This window comes from Aspergillus costaricaensis, assembly GCF_003184835.1.
Source record: "Aspergillus costaricaensis CBS 115574 unplaced genomic scaffold BO79scaffold_35, whole genome shotgun sequence".
In the NCBI taxonomy this organism is placed as follows: Eukaryota; Fungi; Ascomycota; class Eurotiomycetes; order Eurotiales; family Aspergillaceae; genus Aspergillus; species Aspergillus costaricensis.
Genome location: NW_020291835.1, coordinates 325,275 through 339,948, shown reverse-complemented (window position 1 = coordinate 339,948; position 14,674 = coordinate 325,275). Strand labels below are relative to the sequence as shown.

The window sequence follows — 14,674 nt, the reverse complement described above, 5'->3', positions numbered from 1 at the left end:
GATAGTGAAAATTATGTTATGGCTATCTTAATGCGAAACAAAGACAGGAAAACATAATTAGGGTCCGTACACCCGCATCCCCCCTCCCCACAACTATGAACACAGTACCTCGGTCGGAACGCAACAAATTAGGAGGCGCATTGAACTTGGCCGGGGTACCCAACCATCTTTCAGATGCATGCAATATCTGACACTATGCGGGGTCTGTACGGGATAGGAAGTAAGTATTTCGTTGAAAGAGCGGTGATGGGTTGACAGGCCTTGCATGTGCTTGCTACACAGCGGGTTTTCAGGTCTGCAAGCATATAACAGCTGTACGTAGACCGATCAAGATGCACATGCCAGCGAGTATCCCATTACTTTGTGAGTGGGAAAGCTACTTATATAGCCTCTTCATCCCTCATCGAAAACCTGTCAGAAGAGTCGGATTATCCTACGGCCCCAAAATCACCTTCTTCTTCACTTTGAGTGATGTCGTCCAGCGATACTGCTAGTAATTCCCCGGGATGGACAACCGTCGATCCCGATGAATTTCAAAAACATTCAGAAACTCAATGGACCCACGATGCTCCTCCTCTCATTGCTATAGTCGGAATGGCCACACGTCTGCCCGGCGGTATCTCCTCCCCCCAAGATTTCTGGCAATTCATGATTGACAAGAAATGCGCATCTGCTCCGGTCCCTGCGGGAAGATACAACGTGGACGCGTTCCACGGGACTCCTGGCGTGGACACACAATCGGTCATCGCCAAACAGGGATTTTTCCTTGAGGGAGACTACCTGGGGAAAGTTGATACCTCCTTCTTCCACAACAATCGGTACGAGCATGGGTTTATAGACCCTCAGCAGGTGCTTCTATCGGAAGTGGTTTGGGAGTGCATGGAGAACGGAGGACAAGTCGATTGGCAAGGTAAAGATATTGGGTGTTTTGTAGGCACCTTTGGGGAAGACTGGCTGGATCTTACAGCGAAGGACACCCAGAACCTGAGCCCCCTTCACGTCGTGGGTACGGGCGACTATGCCGCATCCAACAGGGTATCGTTCGAATATGACCTCAAGGGCCCATGCATGACTTGTCGAACTGCATGCTCAGCCTCGCTTGTGGCTCTTCACGAAGCATGCCAGGCAATTACCCTTGGTGATTGCCCTTCAGCGATCGTCGGAGGCTCCAGCCTGATTTTTACTCCGACAATGACTACCAACATGTCACAGGCGGGGGCGCTCTCCCCTGATGGGATCTGCAAAACATTTGATGCGGAAGCTAACGGATACGCCAGAGCGGAAGGAGTTTGCGTTTTGTATATTAAAAAGCTAGAAGATGCCATCCGCGACAAAGACCCAGTCCGTGCGGTCATTCGAGCAGTTGCAACTAACTTCGACGGTCGGACAAATCATATCACGGTCCCATCGTCGGCCGGACAAGAGGCGCTGATACGGAAGGCCTACCGGAAAGCCCATCTCGAAAACCTTGCAGAAACCGCATTTGTCGAATGTCACGGCACAGCCACGCGGGTGGGTGATGTCGTTGAAACCACCGCCGTCGCCAATGCCTTCGGGCGCCATCCCATGATTATTGGAGGTGTAAGTTGGTAGCGGACTTGGCAAATGTCTAGTTGCTAACATATTCGCTGGCAGGTGAAATCAAACATTGGTCACACTGAGGGCGCAGCAGGTCTGGCAGGCTTGATTAAAGCAGTTCTTGCTCTAGAGCACAAACAGATCCCACCGAACGTCAACTTTTCAACACCAAACCCAAAGAGTACGATTCCATACTTAAGCCGTACTGTATAATTGCTTACCTGCAGTAGTTTTGTTCGATGAGGCAGGATTGACAGTACCTGTTGATGTCCTTCCTTGGCCAACTGACCGCAAAGAACGTGTCAGTGTCAACTGCTTCGGGGTCGGCGGTACCAATGCCCATGTAGGTCCCCCTAGGCACTCGAAAGGGTTCACAGGCTCACCAGAAAGGTCATCGTGGATTCAGCGGCATCGTTGATGCCCCAAAAGGTAATAGCGGCACTGGAAACAAACAACAACAGCCCGCGACTCTTGCCGTTGTCAGCTAGTGGCCCCAAGTCCCTTGATAAGCGGGCGTTAGACATAAAGGAATATCTCTCCCGCAATCACGAGGCAGTGCACGATTTGGCTTATACCCTCTGTGAAAAGCGAGAACATCTTCGTCACAGGGCATTCGCAGTCACCGGTGGAGAGGTTCCTCTTGAGTCTATTGAATTTGTCAAAGCGGATAACACCAGAAATGGGCCAAAGAACGTGACATTTGCATTTCCTGGCCAGGGAGCTCAGTGGGCGGGAATGGGAAGCGAGTTGATGGAAAACTTTACGTCCTTCAGGAAGGACATAGAATACATGGATGGGGTACTGCAAAGTCTGCCCAATGCACCCATGTGGAGGATGCGCGGTATGGCCCCCTCTATTTTGAATATCGTGTTGCGGTTCCACTGACAATTGCGGGTGCCATCTTGAAGAGGAGCTGATCAAAACGGGCCCGGAGAGTGACATTAACCGGCCCGATATAGCACAACCTCTGTGTACCGCCATTCAGATTAGTTTGGTCAATCTTCTCAAAGCATGGGGAATCACTCCGGACAAAGTCATAGGTCATTCCAGTGGCGAGTTTGCAGCGGCTTACGCAGCCAACGCCTTGTCCATGGATACGGCAATTATATTGGCCTATACTCGCGGAATTGTGGCCAACATGGCTCCAGAGGGGGGCATGCTCGCAGTAGGAGTTGGCAGAGACAGCGTCGGTCGATATCTGGGTGATGAAGTGGCATTGGCGTGCGAGAACAGTCCAAATAGCGTTACCCTCGCTGGAAAACGCGACCAGCTGGAACAGGTAGCAACTCGAATCCAAACCGAACAACCCGACACCCTACTGAAGATGCTACCGGTTGAGCGAGCGTACCACTCTGGTAGGTCTTTAGGGATTAGTTTTAGATGCAGTCAGCTCCCATGCTAACCAGTTTGCAGCATACATGGCTTCAGTGGGTGGCAAATATGAAGAGCTTACCCGACCGCACCTAGTCAACCCTCGAGATACAATGACTCCAATGTACTCAACGGTATTGGGAAACCTAATAGCAAGCCCTAGTGAGCTTGACGCGGCGTATTGGCGCCGAAGCTTGGAATCACCGGTCCTGTTCTCAACCGCTTTCCGGGCTTTGGCCTCATCCACACATGACAATCATCAGGTTGTGATAGAGATCGGATCGAACTCAGCACTTAGAGGGCCAATCCAGCAGATACTCCGTTCAATCAGCATGAGCTTCACGTACTGTGCGACTATGAGAAGCAACGAAAGTAACCTTTCTCGCGTCCTCTCTGTCGCTGGCACAGCTTATGTCAACCATTTACCCGTCGACCTCATCGCTGTCAATGAAGGCTATCAAGGTGAAACTCTCACCGACCTTCCTCCCTACCCATGGCAGCGCGAAGATATTTCCTGGACAGAAACTCGAATCAGTAAACAGTGGCGCTTGCGCCAATTTCCACGCCATGAACTCCTTGGGGCGCGATGCTTGGAATCCAATGACTTCGAGCCTGCATGGCGGAATATTCTCAAGGGTGAGGAGGTCCCGTGGATCAACCACCATCGCATGATGGGCATTATTGTTTTTCCAGCCGTTGGATACATAGCATTGGCATCGGAAGCTATACGTCAGATAACAGGCTCAAGTATCTCTGCACTAGAGCAAGTTATGTTCATGGAGGCCCTGGTCCGAGACGAAGAGGACATTGAAATCATGACGACAATGCGGAAGGCCACAATGAATGCAACCATGGACTCTGACTGGTATGAGTTCACGGTTTGTTCCTATAACGGACAAGGATGGACCAAGCATTGCTCCGGGAGGGTGAGGGGAGGCACGGACCAGCCCCTTCCATCAAACACAATTCCTGAGCCATTCGCTCGACAGATTTCGTCGTACAGATGGTATCGCAGGTGTGAGAAAAAGGGACTCGAATATGGCTCCCGTTTTGAAGGTCTGCAAGATATCACCGCCAGTCCACTAAGGAATGTAGCTCGTGGGCGAGTGGAGGATGACCGCGAGCTCCACGACAGTTACTACGCAATACATCCAACGATCGTGGACCAATGCCTTCAAGTAATGTTGATTGCCAGTGACAAAGGCGTCTCGCACTATCCTGACAAGGCAGGCATGCCGTTGTACATCGACCGGGTTTACCTGGCCCCAGGAAGCAGCTCGATGCTAGTCGAGGCGACGACGACTGATCCAACAAAAGAGAGCCTGAGTGGATATTTCAAGGTGATATCTGAGGCAACTAGTGACGTGGTCTTGGAGATGAAGGGCCTGCGCTTATTGCCTACACCAGAAGCTGTATTGGAATCGAAAGGATCAAAGCTTGCAACTCATCTCCAGTGGAAACCGGACATTAGGTTTATGCCGGCGACCCAACAAGTACCAACACCTGTGGTCCTAGATCAACAGAAAACCCAGACATTGGCTATAGCGGGGATCCTTCTCATATTTGCAATGATGGAGGCTCTGGAGCCTCATGACGAGCTACCTCCGTACGTGGCGAGCTATAGAAAACTCAGTATCGGCATAGGCAGGACGATACTCCAAGGGGAGTATGACCATATCCCTGGTATTAAAACGGTGAAAAGCATGGACAGGGAACAGCGGACTGTTTTGTTCAGATCCTTGCAAGGACAGTTCCCCGAACATAGGGTTGAACGATGCTTTAATGATGCCTGGCGGTATGCGAGTGAGCATCCGGAAAAATTGATAAATGGGGGGGTCTTTGAGGATACCTCCCTCATAGAGACCATCAAGGGCATTGTCGAGTGGAGCCTTGAACTATACAACTGGAAAGGTTTCCTGGGTCCACTAGCTCATGCGAATACTGGTCTACGTGTCCTTGAAGTTGGAGCCGGGGCAGGTTCAGCAACAGTGAAAATCTTGGAAGCATTGACCACCGAACACGGTGATCGTCTGTTTAGTCAATACACAGTCACCGACACTGTACCTGCGCTTGTGAAACAACTGGAAGAGCGTTTTGAAGGCGTGCCAAAGCTGGAGTTTAAAAGACTGGATATTACGAAGAGTGCAACAGATCAGGACTTCACAGAGGAGAGTTACGATTTAGTGGTTGTATGCAATGTCCTATATGAAACACCTATCCTCGGTCAGTCATTGGCGCACATCCGATCCTTACTTGCGCCTGGAGGGCGATTGCTCCTATACGAGCCTTGCTCAGAGCTTCCACATTTAGATATTGTCATGGGACTTCTTCCGAATTGGTGGTTAGGCGTGGGCGACAATCAGGTTGATAAGCCTCACGTTTCCGTGGAGCGTTGGGAGCAGGAGTTAGACCAGGCAGGATTTTCTGGCCTCGATGGGTTCCATTACAATGCATCTGCACCATTTTACTGGCAGGTCTTGATGCTATCAACAAATCCAGCGGTCAATACCCCGCGAGAATCCATGAACCTACTCTGCACTGCAGAGACAAGATACCAGGCATGGATACAGAGCCTGGCGGGCTGCCTATCCTCCGACGGCTATGATGTACATTGGTGTACCTTTGAAGAAGATCTCCCGACCGAAAACGTCATTGCAGTACTCGACTTTGACAGACCATTCTTATATGACATATCCCAAGCTACTTACACTAAGATCCAGAGCTGGTTGGCCTCGGTGAAACGTCTCCTCTGGGTGACGCATTCAATTCAGATTGAATGCAAGGATCCCCGATACTGTCTGATCCTGGGGCTCACTCGCACATTGCGGTGTGAACTGAATGTCGACGTTGGCACTTGTGAGATTGACTTGTTTGACGAGGCTGCTCATCCGGTGGTAGTGCAAGCGTACAGACAGCTCGGTACACCGATCGGAGGACAGACGATTCGCGATTTCGAATTCATTCTGCATCGGGGTGTAGGCCACACTGGCCGTGCAGCCATCACAAAGGTTACAAATCATCTCCATTCCACAGACCAGCAAAGGTCTTATCAATTAGACATTCAAACTATCGGTGACTTCAGCTCACTTGGGTGGAGACCCATTTCTCCGGAGGAAGTCGGTCCACACGACGTCGAAGTCAAGGCCAGCTATTTGGCGCTCAATTTCAAAGATCTGATGATGGCTTTGGGCATCGTGGAGCGAACGAAGACAATGGATTTTTGTTTTGAGGGGAGTGGTATTGTCACTCGCGTGGGATCGGAGGTGACAACAATGCAAGTCGGTGATTCAGTGGCCTTTTTTCATCCCCAGCCGATGAGAAGCCTTGCAGTCTTGCCAGCTGATGGGGTGATCCACCCTCCCAAGGGTGCCTCGCTAGCAGAAGCCGCAGCTATTCCCAGTGCTTATACAACCGCTATATGCACACTGTTAGGTACTGGGAAATTGCAGAAGGGTCAGTCCGTTCTGGTTCATTCCGCGTGTGGTGCAGTCGGACTGGCAGCAGTGCATATCTGCCAGAGCGTCGGTGCCGAGGTATGTAAAACCATCCAGCCCCGATAATCAGTGCTTTTATAACCAGAGAACCAGGTATTTGCCTCAGTTGGTAGCGATGAAAAGGTCGAGTATTTGATGAAGACGTTCGGAATTCCACGCTCGCACATTTTCGATTCACATAGTGCTTCATTCCTCTCCGGCGTCATGAGGGAGACTAATGGAAGAGGCGTCGATCTGGTGCTCAATTCACTAGCGGGAGAGCTTCTCCGGGCGTCATGGAAATGCGTCGCACCTTTTGGAAAACTGCTGGAGATCGGAAAAAGAGACATACTGGGTCATGGCATGCTTGATCTGAATGGGTTTCGGGAATGTCGGTCATTCTGCGGCTTTGACTTGTATAGTATAGCCTATGATAAATTCGACATAGGGAGGTGGTATGTCATGCGTGTCCCACTATTGTGACGCCTTCCATAGATTAACAAGTCATTAACAGGGCCTTTGAAACGGCTAGCGAAATCATAAGTGAAACAACATACCGGCCTCCGCTAACAATATTCCAAGTGAACCAGGTTGGAGATGCCATGCGACAGATGCAAAAGGGGCAGCACATTGGGAAGATCCTTATTGACATGACTGACAATGAGAGCCAATTGCCAGTGCTCCCCGCACAGGCCGGATTTAGCTTTTCCTCTACCTCTACGTATATGCTTGTTGGAGGCTTGAGAGGCATTGGCCGGGCTGTGGTTCGGTGGATGGTGGAACATGAAGCTCGCAACTTCACCTTCCTTTCTCGGTCAGCTGGAGATCATGAAGAAGATCAACAATTTGCTAAAGAACTGGAGAGTCAGGGATGTCGCGTGGTGATGGTGGCTGGAAGTGTCACAGATTCAGACACCGTTCAGCGCACAATCCAACAGGCGGAACGCCCAGTTGCTGGTGTTATTCAGATGTCAGCTATATTGAAGGCAAGTATTATTAAATCTGACGCGGTATCGTGAGGTTGCGGATTGCTAACACGGTATCCAGGACCAACTATTCGACAAGATGTCATACGAGGAGTGGACCACGAGCCTGGCAACTAAAGTCCAAGGAACTTGGAACCTTCACAATGCTCTGCAGGACCACTCAGTTGATTTTTTCATCGTCTTTAGCTCCGCAGTAAGCATGATTGGAAACCCAGGACAGGCTAATTACGCCGCCGCAAATTCGTTCTTGGACGGATTTGTACAGTATCGGCGAGGGCTAGGCTTACCCGCATCATTGGTCAGCCTAGGACCTGTCGACGAGATGGGTCTTATGTCACAGCAGCCGGAACTTTTGTCTAAAGCACGCCAAGTCTCCCACCAAATGATGGGAGAGGGAGATGTGCTAAAGGCGTTCCAGCTGGCTCTGCTCTCGGCAAAAGATGGACTGTCTTCGAGACGCCCAGCAGTAGTGGTCGCAGGGCTCTCCCCGGCCGTTGTGACTAGCGATCCATGGCTCCAACAGGATGCACGATTTTCCAGCCTTCCGAAAGGAACAGACATGTCGAACGCCGGGGGTGTCGACGACGAGCAATTACAGCGGAAAGTCGCGTCAGTCAGAGACAACCCGACATCCCTAATCGACGGCTCGTGCGAGGCTCTGATAATCGAGAAGCTTGGGAAGCAGATCGCCATGCATAACGGACTATCCGAGGAAATGGGTGTAGACCAGTATAGTAGCCTTGAGGTAGATTCATTGATGAGCCTCCAGATCAAACACTGGCTGGGCCGTAAAGTGGAGGTGGAGGTTTCGCTTGGGGACATTATAAAAGCGAGAACGGTTGGGAACATCGCAAAGTTAGTCACAGAGTATCTCCGTCTGAGATATGGGGTGAAGAATGAAGGTGCCGCGGTTTAGTCGCGAAGGAAGGTCAAGAAACCCGGTGGGAAGATGAAGTATGTATGTGAGGTTTGAACAGGCAATAGGAATCACCATTTTCTTTTTGCTTTTTTCTTTTTCAGTCAGAGCATTGACAATCAGTAAATGTTCCGGGACCATAAGATCGGTCTCTAATCAGATTCGTGAATAATTACAAGCGTTCATTCATCAGACGAAACATCAGAAGAGGATTCCTCTGAATCTTTCGCAACCATCAACTCCATCCTTTCAAACACCCTGATGACATTCTTCTTCTTCGCCTTTACAGCCAAGTCCCGTGCCGTTCGACCACGATCATCTGGTAGATCCCCGGCTGCCCCGTGACCCAAAAGGAAGTAGACATCCTCCGCTAGCCCTGCCTCTGCTGCCATATGAAGAGCAGTCTGACCGAACATGTCTCTCGCATGAACATCCGCTCCCCGATTGACCAATAACCTCATAACATTGTTCTCCGACCCCACGGCCTTATGGAGTGGTGTCCGTTGATAATCATCGCGCATGCTGACGTCCGCTCCATTATGCAGCATATACTCAACCATCTTTCGACGACCCCGTTGCACTGCTTTATGCAGCGGAGTTTCACCCGAGAAGTTAGTAATATTGATGTCGGGAGATTTCTCCAGAAATAGCTCAAAGAGACCCCTGCGACCACTGGCTGCCGCAAAGTGTAGTGGTGTATCCCCGTTACCATCCTGTGCTTCGGCATCGGCGCCAGCATCCAGGAGCATGTCCATAATGATATCGTGCTGATGTAGTACGGCGCGATGCAGAGCCGTCATGCCGTCCTTCGCGGTGGCTTCCAACATTATTCCATGCTCTAGTGCGAGCTCAGCCAGCTCGACATCGCCGGCTGCTGCTGCAAGATCCAGAATCGTCTTCCCGGAGGCGTCTTGTGAGTTAATGTCCGCGCCTCTATCGAGCAGCAATTCGAGCATCCGTCTGCCCCTTTTCGTTCGGTCAAAGAGCACCAATGAGATCAGTAACGACAGACCTGGTTCTCCAGCCGGAGCATTAATATTCGCCCCCTTCTTTATCAAATACTTGACGACATCGAAGTGGCCCCGACGGCCAGCCTGGTACAAAGGCGTGCCACATTGCTCGTACTTTCCTCCCGAGGAAGGCTCTATTCCCATATCTGCTCCATACCGAACTAGCAGCCGGACGATATTCAATTGCCCAGACATTGCAGCCCACCACAGCGCAGAACGACCACCGTCATCAACTGCATTGAGGTCTACTCTTCGAGACGCAATTAACAACCGTACTACCTCCTCGGATCCCTTTTCGATTGCCCAAAACAATGGAGGCCTCCCATCCCCGTCCTTCACATCAGGGTCAGCATTAGCCCTAAGCAGCATCTGCATGATGACCTCGTCTCCCGCTTCCACTGCGCATGACAATGGTGCTCTTCCTTCTGGATTCTTCACGTCGGGGTCTGCTTTTGCCTTCAGCAGCATCTGCACAATTATTTCGTTACCCTCTTCGACGGCGCATGACAACGGTGCTTGTCCTTCTGGATTCTTCTCATTGGGGTCGACTCCTGCTTTCAGCAGCAATTGCACCATGGTTTCATTTCCTGCTTCGACAGCACACGATAGTGGCGCTTTGCCTTCTGAGCTTTTAAGATTAGGATCCGCTTTCGCTTCCAGCAGCAATTGCACGATGACTTCATTATCAGCCTGCACCGCCGACAACAACGGCGGACACCCATTCGAAGCCACAGCATTGGGATCAGCCCCGGCCTTCAATAGCATTTCCGCAATATCAGAATTGCCTTTCCCTACCGCAGTCGACAACGGGATCATGCCGCCTTCATCTTTCACATTGGGATCTGCCCCCGCTTGCAGCAGTATATTCAGGATTGATGCACTCTCTCGTTCGACCGCATATGCCAATGGTGTCTTCCCTTGAGAGTCCGCAGCATGGCAGTCCACCCCGACACCAAGCAATCGAGCCACAACGCTCTCGTGGCCGCCCTCCGCAGCTGCACATATTGCTGACTGGCCACGCTTAGCGTCCTTTATGTTCGGGTCCACAGCGCCAGTGCCCAGGAGCAATTGGAGGACCTTGTCGTGGCCCTCGGCGGCGGCCCAGAAGAATGGCGTCCGACCTAGTTCATCCTTGCAGTCCAAAGTCACGCCAGGGGTACCTAAGAGCAGCGTGACAATGGTATCATACCCTTTGCTAGCGGCAAGGAATAAGGCAACCTCTAGTTTGTCTTTGGGGCCAGGTGGGGACTCGGATTCGGCCATGATAGCGCGCACAATTGCAGGAGTCGAAATGAGTAAATGGAAAAGGGAGATTAAGTCGGGATGGTTATTGTTAACAGCAGAAAAATTCCTAAATCTTCACGACCTTATGACATTCTTCATTACAGATGTGGCCCAGCGACAAACAAGCCTTTTTACCTGCCCACAGCACTGTGTACTGATCGACGAGAGAAAAATACACGAAGAAATGTGCGAATAGGGCGAACAGCCAGACAGACAATCAGGCAGAACAATCAATGTGCCTTACCGCCGATTTAATAGTCTAGCATTTATCGAGGGGCAAAAGAAAAGGCGAACGAAACCCACTTACTTCACTCCAATCGTTCGCCCACTTAAACCATGTATGTATCCACTCAGGTACCCGACCAAGCGTACGTATGTACTGGGGTACACAGTGTGCACACTGTGCAAAGAAGTCCGACAAGGAAGCAAAAGAGAGCAGCAACATAACAGATACGAGAAAAATAAAACTCGTGGGCTATCCGACAATTATCAACAAAGGCATTACACTTCTTTCTTCCAGATTCCCTCCCCATCTCTCTCTCCCACCCCAAAAAGCAACCTCACGGCGTAGCACAAACCACATATGCCACGTGTATACCATCCACTGGGTCTCCGATTCGAAAATTGGCCACCACCTAACAGCGACATTCCCTGCTCTTACTCACAGACCGGGGTTGTGTGGAAATTGCATTTGCTCATCATACTATTATTCTTATTATTATCATTATGGCTGACTGGCTGGCTAGGATCGGGGGTTGAAGGGAAGGGAAGGGAAGGGAAGAGAAGGGAAGAGAAGGGAGGGGGTTGGGATGTGGGTATTGGATTGGAGTTGGTACTTTTTAGGTTCCTTCCCGCACTCCAGCTGCTTGATTTGCTGGGGAGGGTCCAAAGTTGGGCTGGGTTGGGTTGGGTTGCCGGTTACTCCGCGTGGCGTTGCATAGAAGAAACTAGACTAGCTCGGTCATCATTATTCGGGAAGGAGGTTTCGTGTTTGTTGTGTTACGTGCTATGGTATTGATTTTATGAGGAAATTGGTTTGGTCTCAGCTTTATGTGGGGTGTGTAGTATAATAATCCTAGTGCCACTGTTGTTTCCTGACTTAATACGATATGTCAATTGTAACTTCTCCACTCCGGATGACGAACCTGACGGGAACAATATTTTCAGCATTGGGACTGTGGTGGATACATCGGAAAGGAGATCGTCGACGGCTTCTCGTTTGTGCGATTTCGAATGCAAAGCAATATTATCTACGAGAACCAAGATGATGCTGCTATTCCTGGTATTGAGCAATTCGTTGGATAGTACAAACTTGCGGCAGTCAAAAGGAATTAATGAGGCAAATAAAACGGAATTGAAGGGATCATTATTATATACGATCATATGCATACAACGCAACGCCCATGCTATGCAACTTTCATCATTGAACCAATCCGCAAACGCCGCGCCCGCGCTGTGGCCAAGATCATATATAAGAAAATGCTATCAGAAGGGACCTGCTTTGTGGTTGCAGCCAAATTGGTAATAGCGAGCAATGGAATGTCAAGAGAAGAATTCCGGTCCTTCACCAGAATCTTCAGGCTTGCTGATGAGCTCCGGTGTAGACGCCCTCAAAGTCCAAGCCGTCCAGCATTCCGTTGACTCGATCAATCTCTCGGGTGAGATCTTCGATGTTCATAGCAAGACTGCTAACCTCATCGAATTTGCGGCGTCTGTTTGCATCCGCAATCATTTCTGATACGAAGAACTTCTGCTCTTCTAGTACGATCAGCCGCTCCCGAAGGGATTTCTCTTCGGCCTCCAGTGCGGAAACTGCGCTGCTGGTGTCACTAGCGAGACTGGCATTGCTGCCGCTAGCAGCAAGGTTGCCGTATTTTATTGACGCAAGAGCGGATCCCTGCCGTCGAGGGCCACCAAGTGAACCGTTGCTGGGGCTAGGGCTAGCGGGGGAGCTTGTGGAGTTAGACAGTCCCCCGTTGGGAGATGTATGCTTGAGCACTCTGGGTAAGGATTTAAGAGGGAGCATGTGAAGGTGAAGGAAATTGCTGGCTTGTTGGTATATAGCCTTCTGTAGTCGCTGTTGGGTTGGGGAGTCCGTTTGCATATCACGGACCCGGCGAGCAGCAACGTCGTATTGCGCAAACGAATCCGTTAATCGTTTACGGACCTTTGAAGCCTCTGCAATCTGCGCAGAGGATGGAGGCCGCCTAGGATCTCTGTGAGAGTGATTGGTTGTCAGTGATCGCTGGATCCTATTGTGCGCTCATGAGCCAAGTATTACATACTGCAAGGCCCCTAGTATCTTTTGAAACTTAGGGAGCAAAATCCGAATGCCTCTCTCGAACTGAGTGAGATTTTCATATGCTCGCACAGCTGGCGGCTTCCTCATAATGTCGGCTTCGAAGTCTCGCCGGTCGAATAAGGTCGATCGGCACTCCTTACAGAGTCTGATATCGACGTTGATCACGCCCGTGCGGGGTGACTTCTCTGCTGGTGTTTTTGCAACTATGTCCGGTTAATAACCGAATAATCAAGGTAGTTTCGCAGAGCTGACATACGAGGTGAAATGCTCAAAGGGACCTCCGTGGAACATGCAGTTGCTGGATCACCACATACGACTCGCCCGCAAGTCCTGCAGTGGTGTCTTCGGAAGGTGTAGCTGGTAAAGTCTTGCTGGCAAAACGGACACCGAGACACACTTGCGTCATCCTGCCAACTCACTATGGTTTGCTCAAGGGCTTTTCGTTGATCACCCTGCCATGAGATTGACCACAATTTATTCGTGCTCGACTGAATCTGCTCTGCAGGCAAACTTGCAAGCAGCTGCGTCAGTCGAGTCAAGCGTTTCTCCAAACGAGAAACTTCCAGCAAGTCCTTGTCGACTGTCTGCTTCCTCATCGCTTTGAACTCACTCATGCGGTCTCTCACCAGCCCTGGAACAGAGTTAATCTCGTGCCCATTGTGGTTATCCAAATAGAAAAGAGGCCCTACCATTGTGATCGTTATAGCCCTCCCTCGACTTGTAGCAAGTCTCACAGACCCTGCACCATAGTCCCCTGACTGGTTCATGTTGGGCCGACCTGGATAGCTTCATCTGATACATAGTATGATCCTCACAAAACAGTTTTCCGCATTTGCGACAATTGACACAACCATTTGTAGCATTGAGTCGCTTTCCACACGACGGTTCCAAGCACACATCGTAAAGGGTGCGACCTTGCCAGTGATCCCTCGTTATAACGTCGTCCGGGTCGAGTGCTCTCGGGGGTTCAGGCGGATGCGCCGGGAGAGGTCCAGGGGGCCGACTTGGACCCGCAAAAGGATGTATATTCTCATTTGATTCGAACACGTCCAAGCCTTTGAGCTTTTGGTTTAAGACTGCGAGTGGTTGAAATCGCTTGGCTTTATCCATCTGCGTCTTGAACCAGTCCTTGACTTCATCTTGCCGATCGTCTTCCAGATTCTGGTGGACGTCATCGAGGTGTCTGGAAAATCGTGTTAATCGCATGTATAAACGGAAACAAATATTGCGAGCGTCAATCGAGGTACCTATTCAATTGCAGCAGTGTCACCTGTTGCTTCTGTCAGTATATCTGGTGGTGATAGGAACGGGAATCCCGATAAGAGACTTGTGTAGGACAGGTCATACCATCTCCTCACTGCAGATCGGACAGGCTAACTGAGCTCCGGCAGCTGCCGGAGCAGCAGGAATGGAGGCAGAACCATTTTCGAGGGAAATGCGCGACGTGAGATCCTGAGCTTCGGAGGAAACCTGGGATGCGGAGGCTTGTGAATTCAGGGAAACGCTGCTGGCGGACGGTGATAAGGTGAGGTGTCTTGGATTGCTGGGCTGCGGAGACGGGATTAATGCCGATGGAGAACGAGCGTTCGCGGGGCCAAGAACACGACCTCCACCCAGCGTCCTCCGGGGCATGATGACTGGAATTTAAGAGAGCATGAGAATCGGAATCCCACAAGGGGTCACAGACCGTAGGATCGGGGGGACTGGCGGATGAAAGGGGAGTCTGTGACTTCAGCCTTGCCCGGGGGTGGAGC

At 50.7% G+C, this 14,674-nt stretch overlaps 4 protein-coding genes across 4 annotated transcripts; 1 reads left to right on the top strand and 3 right to left on the bottom strand.

Annotated features, from left to right (window-relative positions):
• Positions 1–471: 471 nt before the first annotated feature.
• BO79DRAFT_274155 (type I polyketide synthase) lies at positions 472–8,397 on the top strand (the record flags this gene model as incomplete). Its single annotated transcript, XM_025687574.1, has 9 exons — positions 472–1,581; positions 1,636–1,759; positions 1,809–1,879; positions 1,936–2,419; positions 2,487–2,933; positions 2,992–6,482; positions 6,537–6,877; positions 6,937–7,381; positions 7,470–8,397. 9 exons carry the CDS (start codon positions 472–474, stop codon positions 8,322–8,324), a joined length of 7,368 nt encoding a protein of 2,455 aa, XP_025535874.1. The 3' UTR covers positions 8,325–8,397.
• Positions 8,398–9,004: 607 nt separating this feature from the next.
• Positions 9,005–9,682, bottom strand: BO79DRAFT_110134 (ankyrin repeat domain-containing protein; the record flags this gene model as incomplete). Its single annotated transcript, XM_025677914.1, has 2 exons — positions 9,005–9,284; positions 9,606–9,682. Coding segments are annotated over 2 exons (357 nt in total), but the record flags the coding sequence as incomplete, so codon positions are not given.
• Positions 9,683–10,267: 585 nt separating this feature from the next.
• On the bottom strand, positions 10,268–10,597 carry BO79DRAFT_156996 (ankyrin repeat domain-containing protein; the record flags this gene model as incomplete). The annotated part of the gene is made up of 1 exon (XM_025678839.1): positions 10,268–10,597. A coding segment is annotated over one exon (330 nt), but the record flags the coding sequence as incomplete, so codon positions are not given.
• Positions 10,598–11,986: 1,389 nt separating this feature from the next.
• On the bottom strand, positions 11,987–14,657 carry BO79DRAFT_180209 (putative vacuolar segregation protein (Pep7)). The gene is made up of 6 exons (XM_025680079.1): positions 14,268–14,657; positions 14,168–14,190; positions 13,610–14,103; positions 13,177–13,551; positions 12,904–13,123; positions 11,987–12,834 (listed from the first exon to the last, which is right to left on the bottom strand). The coding sequence occupies exons 1-6, from the start codon at positions 14,550–14,552 to the stop codon at positions 12,195–12,197; spliced, it is 2,037 nt and encodes a 678-aa protein (XP_025535871.1). The 5' UTR covers positions 14,553–14,657; the 3' UTR covers positions 11,987–12,194.
• Positions 14,658–14,674: the final 17 nt, after the last annotated feature.

Bases quoted from the DNA above. Each gene is read 5' to 3' on its own strand.
- BO79DRAFT_180209 (XM_025680079.1), bottom strand. From the start codon at position 14,552: ATGCCCCGGAGGACGCTGGGTGGAGGTCGTGTTCTTGGCCCCGCGAAC. The intron at 13,124-13,176 runs GTATGTCAGCTC...AACCGGACATAG, and splicing joins CCCTTTGAGCATTTCACCTC to TTGCAAAAACACCAGCAGAG. The intron at 12,835-12,903 runs GTATGTAATACT...TCACTCTCACAG, and splicing joins AAGATACTAGGGGCCTTGCA to AGATCCTAGGCGGCCTCCAT.